This window comes from Motacilla alba, chromosome 2 (genome assembly GCF_015832195.1).
Source record: "Motacilla alba alba isolate MOTALB_02 chromosome 2, Motacilla_alba_V1.0_pri, whole genome shotgun sequence".
Lineage (NCBI taxonomy): Eukaryota > Metazoa > Chordata > Aves > Passeriformes > Motacillidae > Motacilla > Motacilla alba.
The window spans coordinates 93,710,890-93,730,235 of record NC_052017.1 but is presented as its reverse complement, the minus strand read 5'-3'; the positions used below and the strand labels follow the sequence as shown (position 1 = coordinate 93,730,235).

Genomic DNA, 19,346 nt, shown 5'->3' with positions numbered 1-19,346 from the left:
GTGCTGCTCTATGCTCCATGGAGGTGACAAAGCTATAGGTTCAAATAATGGGTCCATCATAGTAATGGAAGTACTTGATCTGCTGCCCAAGTAAGGATTTCTAGAAGGCAGTGGAGACAGCGGGTACTGGATAGCTGTAATGCTGGGACAGTCAGGCTTCTCAAATCCTTTGTGGCCCAGTGTCAGTGTGGTGCTGCATGATGCCTCAGCAATGGCTAATGGTTTCTGTACATGCAGGTTTGGGTATCGAATTCAAGGCATTCACATTTGAAAATGTAGATCTTAAGGACTCCACAGCTTGTTAGGCCTTTTCAGTCATGTATGTCTGTCCTCAGAAACAGGAGCTTTCTTGGGATGAATGATTAAAGTTATGGAGAGAGTTGCTTTCAAAGTTGGGTTTTCTGGTATTTGCAGCACATTTAGATGGTACCTCAACTCTAGGAACCAAACTATCCTCAAACCATTACAACATGTATTTCTTTAAATATTTGGGTTCAAATTCTTAATGTCGGTGTGAATGGATTCATGAAAGAAAAAGAAAGGATGTTGAGAAAGAGCTATTACAGTTGCCCTTCTTTGTTGTTTTTGCTGTTGTTGTTTGTGTTAGCTACATTATCTCCCAACCTCTTTTTGAGCAGTTATTTAAGTAAAACTTGGTGTTACATTTCCTTTTATTACAAATGCTATTTATACACAAATTGGAGCAGATCATGATGCAGCAAAGAACTTTTTATACTGCATAGATTGTGCAGCAAAATAGTGCTTTATCAGCATTACATGCCTCAGTGAGGAATGTTTTGCTGGTTTAAATCTCATCATTATGAGAAGAATTTATTATCTGGATACAAAGATTTTACTGGAAACTATTGAGCTAGGCTGTTGTCATCTAACTGAAAATGAAATCATGATATTTAGACAGGGGGATTAATGAAAAACCCACACTATACTGTTTACATACAACCTCATGAGATCTACTTTATCAGTTAGAACATGGTCACATTCATTTTTGCTTCCTTGCCATGGAGCAATCCCAGAAATTATGGGCAATCCTTTGCCCTTCTGCACTTAAACTCCTTGTCTACAAACATGATGCAAAGTGACGATGGTTGAGGATTCATGGAAACAAAGCACATGGTGTGCCAGGCTCGTCTGTGCCAGCTTTATGGAACGGAAGTGCCCAGTATGATCATCCTTGCCTTTTGTTCCACACGACGCCGCTCAGGCCAAGGGTTTGTGAACGCTGTTGGTAGAGCCCGCAAACCTCGATTTATCTGACTGCTTCCTCTCCTGTGCTGTTGGTTCTCAGTTGCACTGCAAGCTTCCCTGCCCCCACAATTTCTTCCCTTTACCCAGCCCTTTTCCCCAGATGAATCTGAGGCAGAACCTCCTAGCAATTTTCCAAGGTTTTGGGCTCAAAGACTAAACTAATTTATTTTTGAATTGCAGATCAAACATAAACTGCAAAGAAGCATTTAATCAGTTAGGAGAAACAAGGGTATGGCTTGTTTAAGTCCCAGAATCCATAAACCTGTAATGATTTTATTATATTGGTGTCAGTTTTCATTATTTTCATAAATGGGTGTTCCCTGCTTAATGCACGATATTTGCATCTGATGAACCAACGAGTTTAAACAAGGTTTGTTTTAATGCTTTGTGAATTTGCATTCAAATTCATCAGAAGTAATTCTATTTGAAATCACACAGGGCTAAACACAGTAGTTGTAAATCCATTTGAATTGAGATGCCAGAATCAGCCCATTAATCTACAAATCTGCAATATAATTTTTGTATGGTTGGTGGCCTTCTGGTCTGTTTTTTCGTGATGAGGCAGTGGGGATACCAAGTGCATATGTGGGAGGGGAAGTGTTTGAGGAGGTTGTGATAAATTGACCAAGTGGGAGTATATCTTTGTTATGGAAACTGGCCTGTGAAAGGAACATATGAAAGGCCAGAGACCATGGTTTGAGCATGTCTGTCACTGCCACTTGAGGTAGTTGCACGAGGAGAAAGCAAGTCTGTCAAATAAGCAGATTCCAGTATGTTTAGGATGATAGAGATTGGCATCAGCACCTTCCATTCAGTCTTCAGAGTGACAGAGTTCACCCAGAGCTTGAAGCATTGCTATAGCCTGCATTTAGTATTTTAAGTTCTCTTGCTAAACACTCTGTTACCTTGGATTTTTCTGTGGTCTGTTGTTAAAAAGGGAATGAATAAATGCAGCAAGGTTCACCTCCAAACAGAAACAGGCTGGTTTTGGAAGGAGTGGAGGGGGCTGTACTATAGCAAACAGTGCTTCATATCTTGAAAGCTGTAGAAGAAATCTGTATTTCTTTCAGAGAAAATGGAGAATTAGTTTAATTTCTGTGTTCTTAAATAGACTGAAATGTCTGAAATTAAGATGTTTGTTTAAGCTAATAGTTACCAGATTTGAAGATGACTATATTATTGTCTGCAAGTGCAAAAGAATGTATGTATGAAAGGGATTACTCTCTAAGAAAAAAGGTTTATCAACAACATTTTCCACACTACACATACTTCTGAAATGTAACAATGAAGTTTTAGAGAAAACTATTTAAAGAAAGTAAATAATACATGTTAAAAATACAAAAATGTTTAGTTATCCATAATGTACATGAGCCTTTTTTAAGGAAGGTATTCATTCATTTATTTGAATAGGTGACAATTCAAAATGGAATTCAGCTGAAACTTTTAAAAATATTGATGTAATTATTTTGCCTAGTTATAATCAAGCTGAATTCAGTTTGGGAGATAAGTGTTTGGCTGAGGGCAAAAGTGATATTTAGGTAAGTTTGTGTCTACCTTCCTCTGGGAGCTAGCTGTCCTGGTTTGGCCCGTGTGAAGCTGAAATTCAGTAATCTGTGTCCCTGTTTTGAATGGCTTGGACTGGAGCTAACAGGGTCCAGCTTAGAGAAGCATTTAGACCTGTGCTTAGCATTAGCTCTATGCTTAATTCCCAAAAGTCTAACTACAGGCCCCTTCTTCTGCACTTGCAAGAATTGCAATGAGTAGGAAGTCTGCCATCTGACATCTGTGAAATGAGCTGGTAGACTTGAGTCTTTTTCATAATGAACCAGTTTCCATCTCATAAAATTCTATAATTGCAGATGGTATCAGTGGACACCTATGACAATCTCAGCAGAGATTGCAGCCCGGCATTCCTCATTATAGGATACATGGACACTGAACTCCTCTCTGCTCATGAATGTGGGGTTGAGTCATTGACAGGGCATTATCAGGAAAATTGCAGGGATGTGACTAGAGCTTCCCCGGTGGGTAAATGGAGTACCTCAACTCTTGGAGTTGACAATAGGCTCTCCTAAGAAATGATAATGCAGTGCTTAAGATTTAAAACTGGGACTCAGCACACCTTGTAATTCTTGTGTGACCCTGGCAACACGAATTTTGTTGTTTTTCACTTTTCTGCCTGGAAAGTTAGTATAATGCTTTTTCCATTTTTATGGTGTTATTTAATGATAAATATGTTACCAATTGTGAGCAATTCACGAGATACAGTTTTAGATAGATGCTGTTAGATTTTAAGTCTGTTCTGTTCAGTTTGCATTTGCATGTTCTTGTGCCTAGCTCTAGCAGAAAGCAGGCCAATTTTATTTTGCTTCCTAATTCTGCATTGAGGAAATCTTTATGCAAAGATACCTAAAAATCTTTCATAAAATTCACTTTATTGTGAGAGGCCCTAGAAAAAATAACATGTGAAAGAAGAAAAACATTAATTTTGAACTTCTTTTAGCTTGTTCTTTTAGACACTGATATAATTTTTGTTCTGTCTGTGTACATTTTCATATGTGCATTTTCTTTTCATAAAGAAAATAATATTTAAATATCTTCAGAGTCTTTTTATTTCAGTAGAAGCACTTGAATAATGTTTTAAGGGTAGTTGGAGACACAGTGAAAGAAATGGTGAACTTCAGTGGGTTTTGGAGCACTGGAACATTTCCCAAAAGTTATAGCCACAGAATCCGTAAGGCCTACCTGTGACTTGCAGCAGCTGTTTCAACCTGTGATGCCATGGGCTGCTCCCAAGCTCTGTAATCTGCACAGATTTGAAATAACAAACCACAGCGAGTCCTGGCATTTGGTCTGTTCCATGCCAGAAGTTAGAAAACTCTGAGCTCACTAAACTAAAGTAGCTGGGAAAACAGTAAGAAATATTTTTTAAAGAGGTAGCTGAAATAACCTTTTAACAAAAGTGTCAGCAGGAGCTGTTAGTTTCTTAGTGGTTTTGAAAATCAGATCTTCCAGGTATCTCGCTCCAGGCTTCTGGGGTTGGTTTTTTGTTTGGGGTTTTTTGGAGGAGGGTGAGGGGGTTTGGGTTTTGGGTTGTGTAGGGGTTTTGTTTGTTTATTTGTTTGCTTTTTGTTTATTTGTTTGTTTGTTTTGTTGGGGTTTTTTTGTGAGGATGTTATCTGGTCTTCATTTTGTCATATATCCCAAGCTTTACTGCTTTCATAGAAATGATCATGAATTCCTCTGAAATTTTGTCTACTGTACAAAAAAGTGTGAACTAAGTTCCAGCAATAGTAAAAGAGCTTGGCTTCATTTATGCTGTCACTAAGGGTGCTGTACCAGGTCCTAGGTGTGATGGCATTCACAGCAGAATGATGGCATTCACAGCAGCATGCACCATGCTACAGACAAGTGAACCATGGTGTTTTCAAACCACTTGACCTCTTTTAGTTAGCATAGTTTTAAGCATCACTTGCCTTTGGTTGGAGACAGACATAGATCATAAATCTTTGAACAAGTGCTTTCAGAATTGAGAACTAAGTGGCATTTTAAAATATTTTAGATAAATATCCTCATTATTTAATTTTAAAATGTTTGCTCTTTTCTTAGTCTAAGGTGGGTCTCAGGAAGGAAAAAATTAAGAGAGCTAATGAGATGACCTGATAGAGTGGCAGGGGTTGTTTACTAGTCCATATTTGACTAGGATTCGTGCTTCATATGACTGACAGTCATTGAAACTTCTTTAGGTTTTAAGACTTAAGGCACCACAGTCTTGAGTGAACTTTAGTTCAGAATAGAAAAGTTATCTAAGTAGCTCCTGCAGAATGCCGTGCTGCTTTTCACTGAATTGTTCTGAAATAGTATGGATTTGCAGTATAAATGGTGATGAGCTGGGTTAAGTCATACTCCTAACTACTGTACAGCCTATTTATTCCATCTGGAAGCTTCATCACCCTGGCACCTGAAAGTGGATGAGGCAGCTGAATTGACTTTCCATTTCTCACCATGTCTAGCCATCTTCCTGCAGTATGACATGAACATTCTAGTCTTTCATCAAAATAAGATTATGCTTATCAAGTAGGGACAAAAGTTTTCCTCCCTCTCCAGCATTTGCAGATTATGTAGCCAGAATATCTGCACTTAAACTTTCAATATTGCCATTCAAGTCAGACTTCTAATAGTTCTTGTTTCACTATTCTGAATATTCTTTAGTCAAGATCTCTCTTCTAGAAAGATCAATACATAATTTAGTTGTATCTGTACCAGAACAATGTGCAGCAGACGTGCCTTTGAATGTGCAATTAAAAATTGCTTTGGCCTGTTTTCTTTTCCTGTTTTACATTTCATAAACTCATACGTAATTTGATGAACACTGTCATTCTTTAAATTTCTTCAGCATTACAGTTCTCTAGGGACTTGTCTCTCATTGAATAAATGTGATTTTTGCATATTTACTTTCTCCACAAGTGCTAGTATGCAGTAGCACGAGTTTGGTGTTACATTATTATTTTCTTATTTACTTATGCTACATCCTGATTTTCTTTGTATTGATGTTAGCACTTCCAGTATGGTATTAGCTCCCTGTGCCATCTGAAAGCTGTTGATTTCTACTTCTAGTTAAGCAACATTCAGGTAGCCTTGTCAACAGAGTAATTGTTCAGCACTTGAACACACAACTTTGCAGCCAAGTGCAAGCAACAAGGTAAGGAGGTTCTGAGCTCTTTGGGAAAGCTGCAGTTCAGCAGTTTACTTTGCATTTCCCATGCAGCCCAGGCACATAGGCCATATTGCAGTTCCTGCATCAATAGTGTTCAGCAACACCCCAGAAAGTGCCAGCTTTGGTGTCTTCTGTCTTGCTTTACCTACATCCTGCCTCATGCTTTCTAACACTGGAGGTGGAAGACAGTTCTTTTAAGTGCTACTCTATCTGTAGCACTGAAAATGTATTTCTGTCAGCCGGAGGGTCAATTACATGAACAGCTCTTCCTTTGAAGATATTTTGGAAACATGCTGCTTCCATCCTTCACCAGAGGTGAATCATGAAAAGAAGACTTTGTCATGAACTTGGCCCTTGAAAGTGGTATAAAAGTTACCCATCTCTCCAGCTTCTATATCTTCATCTATCCAACCATCCAGAACCAGCAAGTCCCCCTGTTTCATGCTTCCTAAGTAATCCCAGCATTACTGCTAGGCCTGTGACACCCTGAGGTGAAAAATCAGCATGTTTTCTGACACTCACCACTTTGGGCATGGTAAGCCTTGATGCTGTCAAGTGCCTCAGGAGGAGCGAGGGGCAGCAAAGGGGAAGGCCTGTGCATTGAAACTGTCCCACCCTATTCCTTCTTCCTCATGTGTTGTCATCTTGCACTGAGACTGACTTTTGGGGTTGGAAATCTGATGTCAGAACTGCCTTCACAATTAATTCACCTTCATCTTAAGCCAGGTACCGCTGTGGAGACAGCTATACTCATGGCTGATCCTGTGTTGTGGTTGCACACGTAAGGCTGAAGTGTCTAATTTTGTTGGAGTTTTTTCCAAAACACAGCTTGGCATGACCTACAGTTTTCAGACTAAATTATTGTAGTGCTCCTTTCGAGTTGTAGGTCTATTGTGAAAATACATAAACATTATTTGCCACTGGTGTGACACTTGATGTTGTAAAAGCAAAGAAAACCTGTAAAGTGAAAACTATAAAACCCTCCTCCCTTGTTTTCTTCTGAAACTGGTTGTAATGCTCTCTTCCTTGCACTCTGCGAGACTCTACAGCTTAACTAAATGTGTGTCCCTTCTCCAGTTTTCTCTCCTGTATTCCCAAGCAGGTGAGAGACTAAAAGGAAAATATCGACTGTATGTCAGTGCCTGGATAAAAAGCTGCAAAATTAAGTTATGAAGCTTGCCCTTTTTAGCAAAATCTCATGTTGGGCCAGTATAGTTCCTTCCTCATGGCAGTTTATTGCTTCTATTCGTGCAAATCAGGGATCATTCCAGTATGCTTTTGATGAAGTCCACAAAAGAGAGCCACTCATATCCTCCAATGTTTTGGACATTGAAACAGAGTGTATTTTTCCAAGTAAGATAATGCATTAATTGCTTCACTTAGTAGATGAGTATTAGCTTTTGATATAAGCCATCCCTTAGACTCCTGACACTTTGCATGCTGGGCAGTCTTGTCCTTGAAGTTACTGTAGTGCACAATGATCAGAACTTACTGCTGATGTTTTGTTAGCATTTACCAGCAGTGTCTTGGCAGAGGGTGACCTCCAGTACTGTCTCTAAACATTTTCAATTTACAGACTCAAGAATTTTTGCTGCCTTTGCCTCTCATTCTTTTGAGGAGGTCAGCCCTTTATGAATTTGCCACAAGAAAGAAGTTCAGAATACCCCATATATTTAAACAGCTTAATAGGAATATAGCTGCAATGAACACACGACATACAATTCATTTTAATATTTATAGAAGAAATTCATGTTGTTTTAAGTGTACACAAGCAGCTGCTGTCATTTGGCTATGAGCAGATGTTAGACCTCCGAAAGCTTCACTGATAATTAAAATACTAACAGTTAGTGTTTTACCCCAGCTGCAGGTTCTGTTTACTGTAAATTTGATTTTAATGGTGCCTCTGTGCAGTTATTGAATAGAGGTTTGTTTTCTACTATACATGCAGAAGTGTCTACAATGAAGACAAATGGTTATTTCCCATAATTTACTCTGGAAAGATATGAATATAGCTGTAACATAGTTGAATTTATAAATGAAATACAGATATGACTATCACATTTGAAATGGTAGTTTCTGCTGCCTTAACTAACAAAAAGAACTAGGAAAACTTACTATTTGTAGTTATTCCCAAGCATTCTTACTAAAAACTGCTGTGCTTTTTAAATGGGTTGAGATGTGCCCTCAAGCAAAGAACAGGTGCTTCTTTTTACTGAAAGAGTGCATAAATCAGAATAGATAAATACACAGAATCATGATACTCATAGTTGATAGGTATGCTGGAGAATATAATTTCTGCTTGATCATTTAATGGCATGATGTTTTATTTTGGGTATTCCTTACAAGTGTCTGTTCTCTTTTTTTCATATATGTATATCAAACGTTAGGGAAGGCCAGCCATTTTCAGAATTGTTAATCCCAAGGGCCTGATTATGCAAACACAATGCATAATGCAAGCAACCATGTTTAGTCCCTTTGAGACTATTGAGGCTAACTATGGCAGTAAGCACTACGCTTGATAAATAAATGTTTATAAAACCAAGATCTGAATGTATATGTTCTTGAAAAACAAAAACTTCTGCTGAGATAACAATGACAAAAGGTTTTTTTTCCTTTTTCTGACAAAGCCGTTAGTGTCTGGGACTAGACCTATTTCAGAAATCCAGATCATTTTCCCTATGAGTAGAGCTCGGGGGGTTTTGCCTCTGATTTTTCTCATATTAGTGTGTTATTTTTCATATTATATTGTATGTTCTGTCTGCCTAAGAAACAGAAATCTCTGTTTGACCAAGCGCAACCAGAACCCCTTGAAATTTGGATTCTGATTTAGAAGTGCTGAAAATGCACTCTCCATTTGCACTGCAGGGGATAAAACAGACAGAGTGCATCCGAGTATCATCAATGTCAGTTGTTCCCAAACTGAGGGCCAGAGTAGTCTTTGAAGCTGGACTGCCAAGAAATGTCCAGACTGGCTATCCTCATCTCAAGCTGCTAAATTGCACTGGAAGACATAGCTGAAATACTCCAGATACATTCCTGATGCTGCTTGCCCGTGTAGGTAATTGCTGCATGTGCCACAGAGAGGCTTTTGCTCACACATCAGAGTTGAGAAGAGCAGCCTGCATGGTGGCAAACAAGTAAAGGGAAAAGTGGTTTGCAAGTAAACCAGTTACTCTGCAGGTTAGGCAGCTGTAAATTCTGCAAGTTAAAATGTTTGCCACAATCAGTGGGAGTTTTGGTATGTATATTTTTTATTTGCATTCCATCTGTAACACTGGGCTCTCTAACATTCATTTTTGACCTTGAGTGCAAGAAAAGAGAAACTGAAATTTTTCCTAGAGAAGGCCTTTTCCCGAAGGTTAATTAGACACTGAAGGGAAACTAAACCAAACCAAACAAACTGCCTAAACACCCTAACTGAACAGCTTGGCTATTTAATTTGGTGGTTGTCTTTTTCTTTTGTGTTTTTTTGTGGCCGTTGACATAGTTCTGTAAGATGTGGAAGGTAAAAATAGCAAGCAGGAAATTTCAGTCTGTTTTTCAAAAGAAAAAATATTGCAAGAGTGCTTTCTTTCTCATTTTTAGAAAGCTAAAGGACATCTGCTGCTTTTAAGATACCTGAAATGTAAAAACTTCATCCTTTATTCAAGAACTTCTTAGAAGACCTTGAAGTTTCAAACATGATTGAGAGGTTAAGGACAAAACTAGAAGCTAAGGCTGTTTTGAGTTTCAGCATTGAAACACAACGTTACTGGATTTTTAAGTATAAAATAAACTATGAACATTATTTGGGATTTTCTTTTTTTCAGAAATAATATATTGAGGGGGGGGGAGGGAATGAAGCCTTGTTGTATTGGTTTCTCTTGAGATTTATGTAATTTGTGTCAGTGGTGGAATTTTTCTATGTCTCTTAGGGAGCTGGTAAAGTCCCCTACAGGTATACTTATTTGTATTGCTTTACAAAATATTTGCTGCCTTTGTGGGCATAATAGTCGTAACTGGGCCATTTTGGGTGGCTGATTTACTTCACTTCTCAGTTTGACCCATCATATTTTCTTTCCTTCAGCAGAAGACATGAATGAGCCTTCACAACCTCCTATTTAGTAGCTTAACTAGCTGGTTTAAAAAATGCTGACCCATACATCCCTTGCACATAAGAGCCTTGCAAATGATAAAGAACAGTTTTTACTATGGTCAAGGAACAGAGATCTGAAAAACGCATCTTATTACTATGGCCTCTGAAAATCAGAGAAATCCCAAATTATGCCACAGTTCTTAGACTGTACTTAATTAATTGAAGTAGAGGTAGATCATTACAAAAATAATTGAATGAAAGCAGAGCAGAAACTTGTAACTTGATCAAGGCATAAGGTATATTACTTCAAGAATTGGAAAAGTGGACTTGCCGTACTATTCAAAATATTATATTGCTTCCATGTAGACAATAACTTAAAATAAGAAAATCAGTAGCTTGTTCAAGTGATTTTAGACATAAGGCAATTTTTTAAAATCTTTTAAATTCTTACAGATTGCATTTAATTCAAGGAAAAGATGTTTCTTTGCATTCACATTATTTAATATTCGTTGCATTTTGGCAGATATGAAATGTTTGTTTGTGTCAATAAATAATATACCTAATGATCAAAGTATGAAAAATTAAGTGTTGCTGAATAGGGGACTATAAATCAGGCCTCCTAGAACTTTTACAGAAAAGGAAAAATAGCTGTTTTAAGCTAGCTGTGTAAATGCAGATCATTTCCGTCGTCATAATAGATTATTTCATTTATGACTTACTGCTTTGTCCTAAAGGTGCTCCTTGTGAAGGATGTCCTCAGCCCAGCCTCACCACACACAGCCGCTTGCTGCAAGTTTTGGGGAAGGATTAGAATTCTAAAGAGGCTGCTGGCTGAGAGCAAGGTGGTGCTTTACATATAATATTAGCTCAGACTTTCCTCACGCGTTATGCGTTTCTTTCTGAGACAAGTCTCCTTAATGCCATCTTTATCTGCTACACGATGCATGAAATCTACTTTCTGTTTTAGAACTGCAGCTGACCCCCGACCCCACGAGTGGCGCCACAATGTGACCTTTCTATTGTCATCAGCTTTCATTCTCCTGAAAATTCTATGAATTTTTATTACAAGTTTTTTTAAACCAAGCTGAGGCTTCAACAAATTACTTGACACAGATGAGATGAAGTTGTTGAAGTAGTGTTAGATAAGTTTTACAGCCAGCATGTGTGCTGCTGAACAGTACAAAGCCAGTGTCCTACAATGTCATACACCAGTAACTGCTGAGCCTACTATTGGATAAATACATCATTTTATGGAACATTGATTGTTCTATAAACCCAATGGAGTATTATGCTCTATGATCAAACCATTTAGATTGTGTGTAGAGCACAGAAAATGCCATATTCAGGATGGTACTAAAAGTGCCATTTGTGTATTTTATGGATGTCATTACGGGGGAAACTTCTCTCTGTAGGCCCTGTTTACTGCAAAATTTTTTAGTCTGTAATGACATTTTTCATTCACAACGTATGCCTTCAAGAGAGGGGGCCCTTGTTTTATTTGTTTCATTCGAGTTTACTGCACAAATCCTGTACATTTTAATTAAATGTAAGCTTAACAAAAGAATAAGGTATTTATTCTGCAGGGAACAAATGATGACAGTAACAAAAGAATAAAACAGACACACAAAAGGAAGTCAGGTATTGAGTAAGAGAGAGGGGAAAAGGTACTAAGCCCTATTTCTAGTTTCCCAGACACACATTAAACATCAAAGCATTTCTTTTAGCCCTATTTCAGGAGTTTGTGGTCTCAGAGAATTAAAATAACCTGTGAATATGGATTTAATGTCTAAAATATCCTGACATTTTCAAATAAAAAACTAACAGTCGCTCAGGACTCCAACTGATAAATAATGGCTCTGCTGAAATGACAGACTTCTTGGAAGGAAACCAATTCTCTGATCATTGCACCCCTAGATATGAAACACCTCCTTACAAATTGTCTGAATATGAGCTCTTGTATCATTATATTTTGTCATTTTAATGCCTATTTGTGTATCTTTTTAATTTGCAGTGACATGCAATCAGCAACAAGTCCACTTTTCCCAATATTAATGTGGGTTTGTATTGCAGCTTATGTTTTCCGTGTCAGCCAACACTTACCCCTTCTCTTTAACCGTTGAGAGGGGGCGAGAGGCAGGCTGGGTTTACTGGGACAACATGGTTTGTTGCTACATACAGTCCAGTAATGTGACACGTTCCTTAAATACATAAAAATTCCTATAAATGTTGTGTTGGATCCCAGTGCTTCGTTATAAGAATAGCGGCTAAGCCTCAAAATCTGTTGTTTTCTAAATGTCTTCCCTACTTGGCTTTTCACTGTTGAAACGAAAGAAAAACCAGTAAAATCTGCAATTCATATTTACCATGAAAAATCACTAAAATTGAAGTTGATGTTCCCAGTAAATTTTGGGTCATAGTCCAGTTAAAATTTAAAGTTACAGTAGATTCACATTAGTTTAAATGACACTTGAACTTCTACACAGCTCAACATTAATTCATTATAGTTGAAATGGAAGAATCTTCAGTGGGTGAATCTTTTACAATCTGATTGAGGCTGTTACATTTTATAGGAGCCATTTTTCAAAGCAGTACTGACAGCACTCGAAGTTATTAAATTGCTGAATCAAAAGATGGACCTGCAATCGCATTTATGAACTGTGATGGAATAGCTGGGGTTGCACTGAGCTGAGGTTAAGATGTTGGTGTAGTTAAGCTTCATCACACCCCTTAGTGACAGCAGTATTTACCCATGTAGTTTACTTTAATGGTCAGGAAGTGGCTTAACTCACCTCTGGATTCAAATAGATTAAGTAAGCAGTCAGAATGGCATAATTATCAGTGCTGCGAGGGATTCACCGGATAGCTCTTCACCCAGGAGACTTCCCATTCAATTGCACAGTAAAGACTGGAGTTGCATAGATTCACAGGCATGGCATTTATTTGAGGAGATGAAAACAGGGTGAATTTCCTTTTTCTTTCCCTTCCCTAGACCAGAGCTTCTCCTCAATACACTGATGCTGTGTCCTGTATGTAAATTATTATGATCTTTGGAGAAAGATGTCATGATTTTAGTGTATGTGCATGTGAAAATTATCATTGTAGAGTTATTTTGATTTTGAAATCCTGTGGAAAATGCATGATTTGTGGAGTTATTTTGATTTTGTGCCACATCATTGCCAGGCTCCTCTTTTATCTTGTCAACAAAGCAAGATTCCTGAGAGAATTAATTACTTATCCTCTATTACAAAATGTGGAGGATAATTGTCATCTTATGTTGATTTCCCCTTTCTACTTTTCTGCTCTTTTGGGGGTCATGTGAATGTCAGTGCCTACAGAGAGCACAGGAAAAGTGGGAATAAAATCCAGTTGTGTACCACTGTAGGCTTTCTTTTTGTTTATACCTGACAAAGTGTACTTCAATTGCGCTGGCCAGATTTTTATGCAGCATCGCCTGTAAACATCTAATGGTTTAAATTGTTAATTTTCTATTCCAAAGAAAAGAAAAAAACCTGCCTTGCAAACTAGGAATAAGAAAGTTGTATGGCATCAGTTTAGACTTGTGAAGGTGATTTGCAGCCTTTCAGCTTGACAAAATTACTTCTTTGTGCTTCACAGTACAGTTCTTTACCAGAAGCTCTGTAATTGAAAAAAGGATGGATGGATGGATGGATGGATGGATGGATAGATAGATAGATAGATAGCAGTATAAGACCTCGGTCTTTTAATTATTGATGTTATTTTGGAATTTTAGCTTGATATGCACCTTAACATAGCAAGTTGCTAGAATCTGCAAGGCGCCAAGTATTCAGTCTTGGAGCAAATCAGCTTCTAAGTGTGAACTTTACCTTTAAGCAAATGAGTCTGTTTTTTAGAGCCCATTTTAATTCTCTATGGGATCAGGGTCTGACAGCTCTATGCTTTGAAATGAAAGAGCCCCCTTAGACCAGCTTTAGTATAATTTTCTTGGTCTCTTGAGTTCAATGAAGCACATTGTTCACTAGAACTGGCTTGAAAAGTACAGTGCTAGCCTGAAATTTCACTTTGAGTGTTGCTTTTTTTCTTGCCTGTTTTTATCCCAAGCAAGCCGTGGCATATGTGTTAGTGGTAAGAAGCTACACCTGTTATTCCAGAGATGTGATTTCAGTTGGTGCAGGTGAATTTAAACTGGAGTGTGGATATGGGCAGTTTCAGTAGCATGGACTTAGTCAGCCTTCCCAAGCCCATCTGCCATTAGACCTTCACCTTGTTTGCAATGTCCAGCACCCACTCTTCTCTCTGTGTGCACAGGTTGTGTCCCACAGCTTGCTCCCAGCACATGGAAGAGCTTCCTGGGTGCTTCTGGAGGGCACTGCCATGTGGGGACAGGGAGGGATAGAGCTATCCTTCTATGGACATCCACAAAGCTGGCCACAGGGTCGTCTCCTTCATATCTTCCCAAAAACATGTAGGCCGTGCTTGAAGGGTGATGGCCTTAAATTTGTACAGCCTTGGGCACCATTTGCCTTGCTGAAACTTTATTGTTAGTGGTGAGAATTGAGAAGGAAACCTTCAATGACACCAAGCCAAACTGGGTGGCACAGCAAGCAGCTGGAATATGGAGGTTACAGGTATTATAGTTTTTAATTGATTAAATGCAGAAATAATTAAGATATGTAACTGGGGGCTCTCTGGGTTAGATTTTATAGAATATCCTACTTAGGGTAAAGAAACTACCAAGTGTTTTCACCAGGTAACTGGGTGAGTGACTGAGTCAGTCACATGAGCCAGAGAAGATGCTGGATGGAAAAGGAAGGGGAAGACAGTGGCATCAAAATGACAGCATGCCAATGACCTCACCAACAAAAGCAGGGTATTAAGAAGATCAGCCACAGTTTCTCACACCAAGATATGTTTAATGTAATATACAATCCAAAAATTCATTACTGAAGTACCGAAGTATCACCAATAGGATCTTCTATAAAAGATGTGGCTTTTAACTGTATACTGTATCTATCTGGGCTTTTTTTTATAAAGAATATTTTTGAAAACACATTTAAATTGTTAATAAGCTGCAGCATTGTTACACTCAGCAATTATTTCAACCTGTAGATATGTTATTTGGAAAACATGAAAATTTGTTTTGTTCATTTGCTCATTTTATCTATGTGTTCTGTCAATGAAATCTAAAAATTGTCAGGGATTTTTTTTTCCATTTAAGCTACAATTTGTTAAAGTAATGAACTGATACTTGCCATTATACCATGTTAACAGCATATTTTGTCTTGTAGGCATTGTGTCCAAGTCCTATGAGTGCCGACTGAAGGGGCAAGGAGCAACCTTTGTGGAAACCACGAGCCCTTTTACTGCAGCAGCACTGGGAGAGGTTTCTCCAGTGAAGGAGAAGGCCTTTCAGGGCAGCAGGAGACAGCCACAGTCCCCTGAAGAAGTTCAGCAGTTCATTATTATTCAAGGATACGACGGCGACTTCGCCATCGATGCTTCTGTGGAAGAGACGGCAGCAGCCACCCTGCAGACACTGGCGATGGCGGGGCAGATGGCCAGGGTGGTCCACATTACGGAGGACGGGCAAGTCATAGCCACAAACCAAAACGGCTCCCACGTGAGTAGTGTGGTTCCTGAGCAGATCCTTACAGAGCAGTTAGCAGATGGCGCCACACAGGTGGTGGTGGTTGAAGGAGCGGGAGCTGACATGGAAGAGGCCGTTCAAATAGACACGGTTCCTGACTCCGGCAGCGCGGTACTGCAGCAGATAATGCGGCAAGAAGTTTTAGATGCTTCTGAGGCTACAGTCCATCCTCCGGAGTCCTCCTCAGCATTAGATGCCCTGCTTTGTGCTGTGACAGAACTGGGTGAAGCGGAAAACCAATCCGAACTCCTTGACAGATGCAGGTCTGGTCACAAAGACTTCTTGCAAATGCCGAACCCAGAGATGCCCGGCATTCCCAGTGATGCAGAGGGACAAGAAATACAAATGTTCCATGAAGTTCAGGAGACTCAGGAAGATACCAAACCTATGGAAGTAGTGACACAGGTCATGCACCCATCGGCTATAATTGCATCTCAGGAGAGAGCTGAGGCTGCCTTCAAGAACATGGTGCAAGGAGTGTTGCAGTTTGCTGTGTGTGACACAGCTGCGGCCGACCAGCTCATGAAAGAAGGTGTCACCCAGGTCATTGTAAATGAGGAGGGGACTGTGCATATGGTAGCTGGAGAAGGTTCTCAGATAATAATGCAGGAAGCTGGTAGCCACACGCTCAGTGTGCAGAGCGAGCATGTGGATTTAGTGGAGTCGGATGGGCAAATATCACAGATCATTGTCAGTGAAGAATTAGCTCAAGCCATGGCTCAGGGTTCTGATGGTGACTTCTCTGAAGGTGCAACGCACTACATCGTCACAGAATTGCCACCAGACATGCAGGATGAGCCTGGTGTGTACTCACACACTGTGATAGAGACAGCTGGGTCCCAAGACATTCTGCAGACTGATACTGCTATAAAAGCAGAAGCTGTAGCCCCTGATAGAGCAACAGAGCAGTTAACAAGCATGGTCATTTATACAGAGGGTGGCTCACAGGTAATTCAGGGCCAGAGAGATTATAACAAAGTACAAGAAGCATGAAGAGCTTCACTAGTAGGCCGGGTGCAGAGCAGAGCTGGATATTACCAGAATCATGGAGGCACTGTATTCCTGGAATGCTTTCTGTGAAGCCTTCTCATTAGAACTTCCTCCAAACCAGGTAACAAATACATGTCCTGCTAATGGGAGGAGTTCACTGAAGATGATAATACAATTTTGTTACAATAGCTCTAAGAACTATTATATGTGATTATTATACAACAAACATACTAGGGTACAAAACAGGATAAAAAGCCTCCCGCCCAAAGTAGAAATTGTTCTGTTCAGTGCTTTCTTTGTTGATGTTTTTGTCTTAATGTTGTTTTATCTCAGGGTAATTCCCTGCCTTCTGTCATTTTTGTATAACATAATCACAGGAGTAAAATAATTGCACTTACGTGTACATTTTGTGAACAGATAAATATGCAAAAAAATACAAGCCCCACAATAACAAGGTGAATAGGTAAGCATACATACAATATTGGGTGCCCTTCTTCATTTTAAAGTAGAACAGGTGACATTTTGCTTTCTAAAATCTTACTTTAAAACATGCTTGGCTAAAAAAAGATGTCGTCAAAATACGGATTTTTTTGCATCTAAAATGAAAGTTTTCGTTTTAGTACTTTACTCTTTCATGGTAACACATTAGACTTTCCCTAAAGAAGAGCTCAAAAAAGCTACACTTCAGAAAATCCTTGATTATACATATTTGGGAAGAAGAACTTGATGCCTGTAACTTCCACTTAATTTTAAATGAGAGTCCTACATAAGAAATGTGCATTTTTTGAAAAAAATATTGTCACTGTCGGTGTTTTGCTTTTCTTATAACTAGTGCTTCATATAAATACCATATTGCAGTTCATTTTGTGAGCTACTTCTCAAATGTTAGGAGGATTTTTAAATAAAATTCTGACATTGACATTAACATGTAGGGGGAAAAAAGGTGACCTTGTATTTCTTGCTTAGTCCAGAATGTCAGTTATTTACTTGTGGATATACTGCAATTTTTCAATGCAAGTTCATGTTGAAAATATTTGTTTCATGATAAAACTGCTTCTGTTTCTTTAGAAAAATTGTAAAATATAAACTGGCAAGGTTTGGGGATTTTTTTTTGTCTTTCAAATAAAATGTTAGCATTAAAATGAAGCATCATGATTTTTAATATTGAACAATAAACAGAACTGGCATTCAGCAGGAGCAAACGAATGCTATCTGTTATGTCTGTGCGTTTTCTCTTTTCTCTTTTCCTTTCTCTAGCTTGCTAGATAGATAAAGATAAAAGAATCTAATTTCTGAAGTGTGCCTCATGCATGCTTAATATAATTGTGTAAGTGTTTAGGGTATAAGCCATGCTGACTCTAGAGATAACTGGGTTTCCTATCATGTTTAATATCTTAAAATTATCAACTGTAAGAAAGTTGGGGTGGGGTAAAACAATAGTTCCTTCCTGAAGCAACTGCTTAAAAATGTATTTTCTGATAGGGCTGCTGAGAAAAGGTGCTTCATTCTGGGGCTATAAGATCCTGCTGCCTCTTCATCTCTTATTATTATTATTTTTCAAATTTTGTTATTTTCCAAGAGTTGAGGTTGTGTCTTTGTCAAACCCCCAAAAAAGTAATTTTCAAGTTAGACATCAAGATTCATAATTAGGCGAGTTTGACTTGCTCATCTTTCTTAAAAGTGACAGGCTGTTCACTTACTCTTAAATACTGTCTTCAGCAAACAGTGACAGGATCAACTCCCATTTGTTATCAGGAAAAAGGTGACCTTTACAAAATGATGGCCCTCTGCAAGACTCTCACAGATGTTCAAAAAACTGAATGTTTTTCAGTGGAAATATTTCTTCTTGATCATTTCTCCTGTTAACTGTAGCCCTGTGGTCTTGCAGCTTGGATGCTAATTCTTCGCTGTGCTTAGTCCTGTATGGCTAACCTTTCTGCTGCAGTACAGGGTGTTGACACTGACATGCTGCAGTTTACCATTTGTGATTTATTTAGGATAAATATGTCTCAGGTGGCATTTAATCCTTCATAAAACCAGTGTAGCCTGCAGTGTCAAACCAGCAATCACATTGTATGCACAATGAAAAGAGCAGACCTTTGCATAAAAAAAAAAGCCCCAGTGGTAGATGTTCCTGTGCTTGGGAGCACTGGAAAGGATTCTCTAACCTACCATGTGCTGTAATTACCTGAGAGCTCAGGTTAACTATACTTTTCTCTGAGTGCAGTCTGATCAGGAGAGCTAATATTTTCCTAGGGTCTTTTTTTTTTTTTTTTTCTTCTTTCTAATGTGCACTTTAAAGTTAACTTATCAGTGCCCTACAAATGTAACATTAGAAATCAAGGATGACATCGGTTCCTGTGCTGTCACCCTGCTTAAGGACTCCATGGACTGTCTCAACCCCTGCTAAAACGCTCTCCACCATACACTGACAGTCGAGGCTATGGCAGGTCTCTTCCAGCACCTAGGAAACATCTCTGGCATTTGTCTCCCTCCTGTGCCAGAGCTCCTGGCATTGTCCCAGGTCATAACCTGGGAGGAGATGAGCTGGATTGTTCTATGGATCTTGCAAGCATTCCCATGCCTTCTGCCTTGGAGAGCGGGGAAGATTAGGCAGCAGAAGGAGGCACGTAGAGTAGAGCAGCCCCTGAAGAGGCCCTGACCCGCCAAGG

The 19,346-nt window shown here is 38.9% G+C and overlaps 1 protein-coding gene across 1 annotated transcript in view; it reads left to right on the top strand.

Moving 5' to 3' along the window:
* ZNF407 (zinc finger protein 407) overlaps nucleotides 1-18,374 on the top strand; it is a 343,275-nt gene extending 324,901 nt beyond the window's left edge. The window contains 1 exon segment of the mRNA XM_038126471.1: nucleotides 15,326-18,374. Within this exon segment, the coding sequence (XP_037982399.1) occupies nucleotides 15,326-16,677 (1,352 nt within the window). The 3' untranslated portion in view covers nucleotides 16,678-18,374.
* Nucleotides 18,375-19,346: the final 972 nt, after the last annotated feature.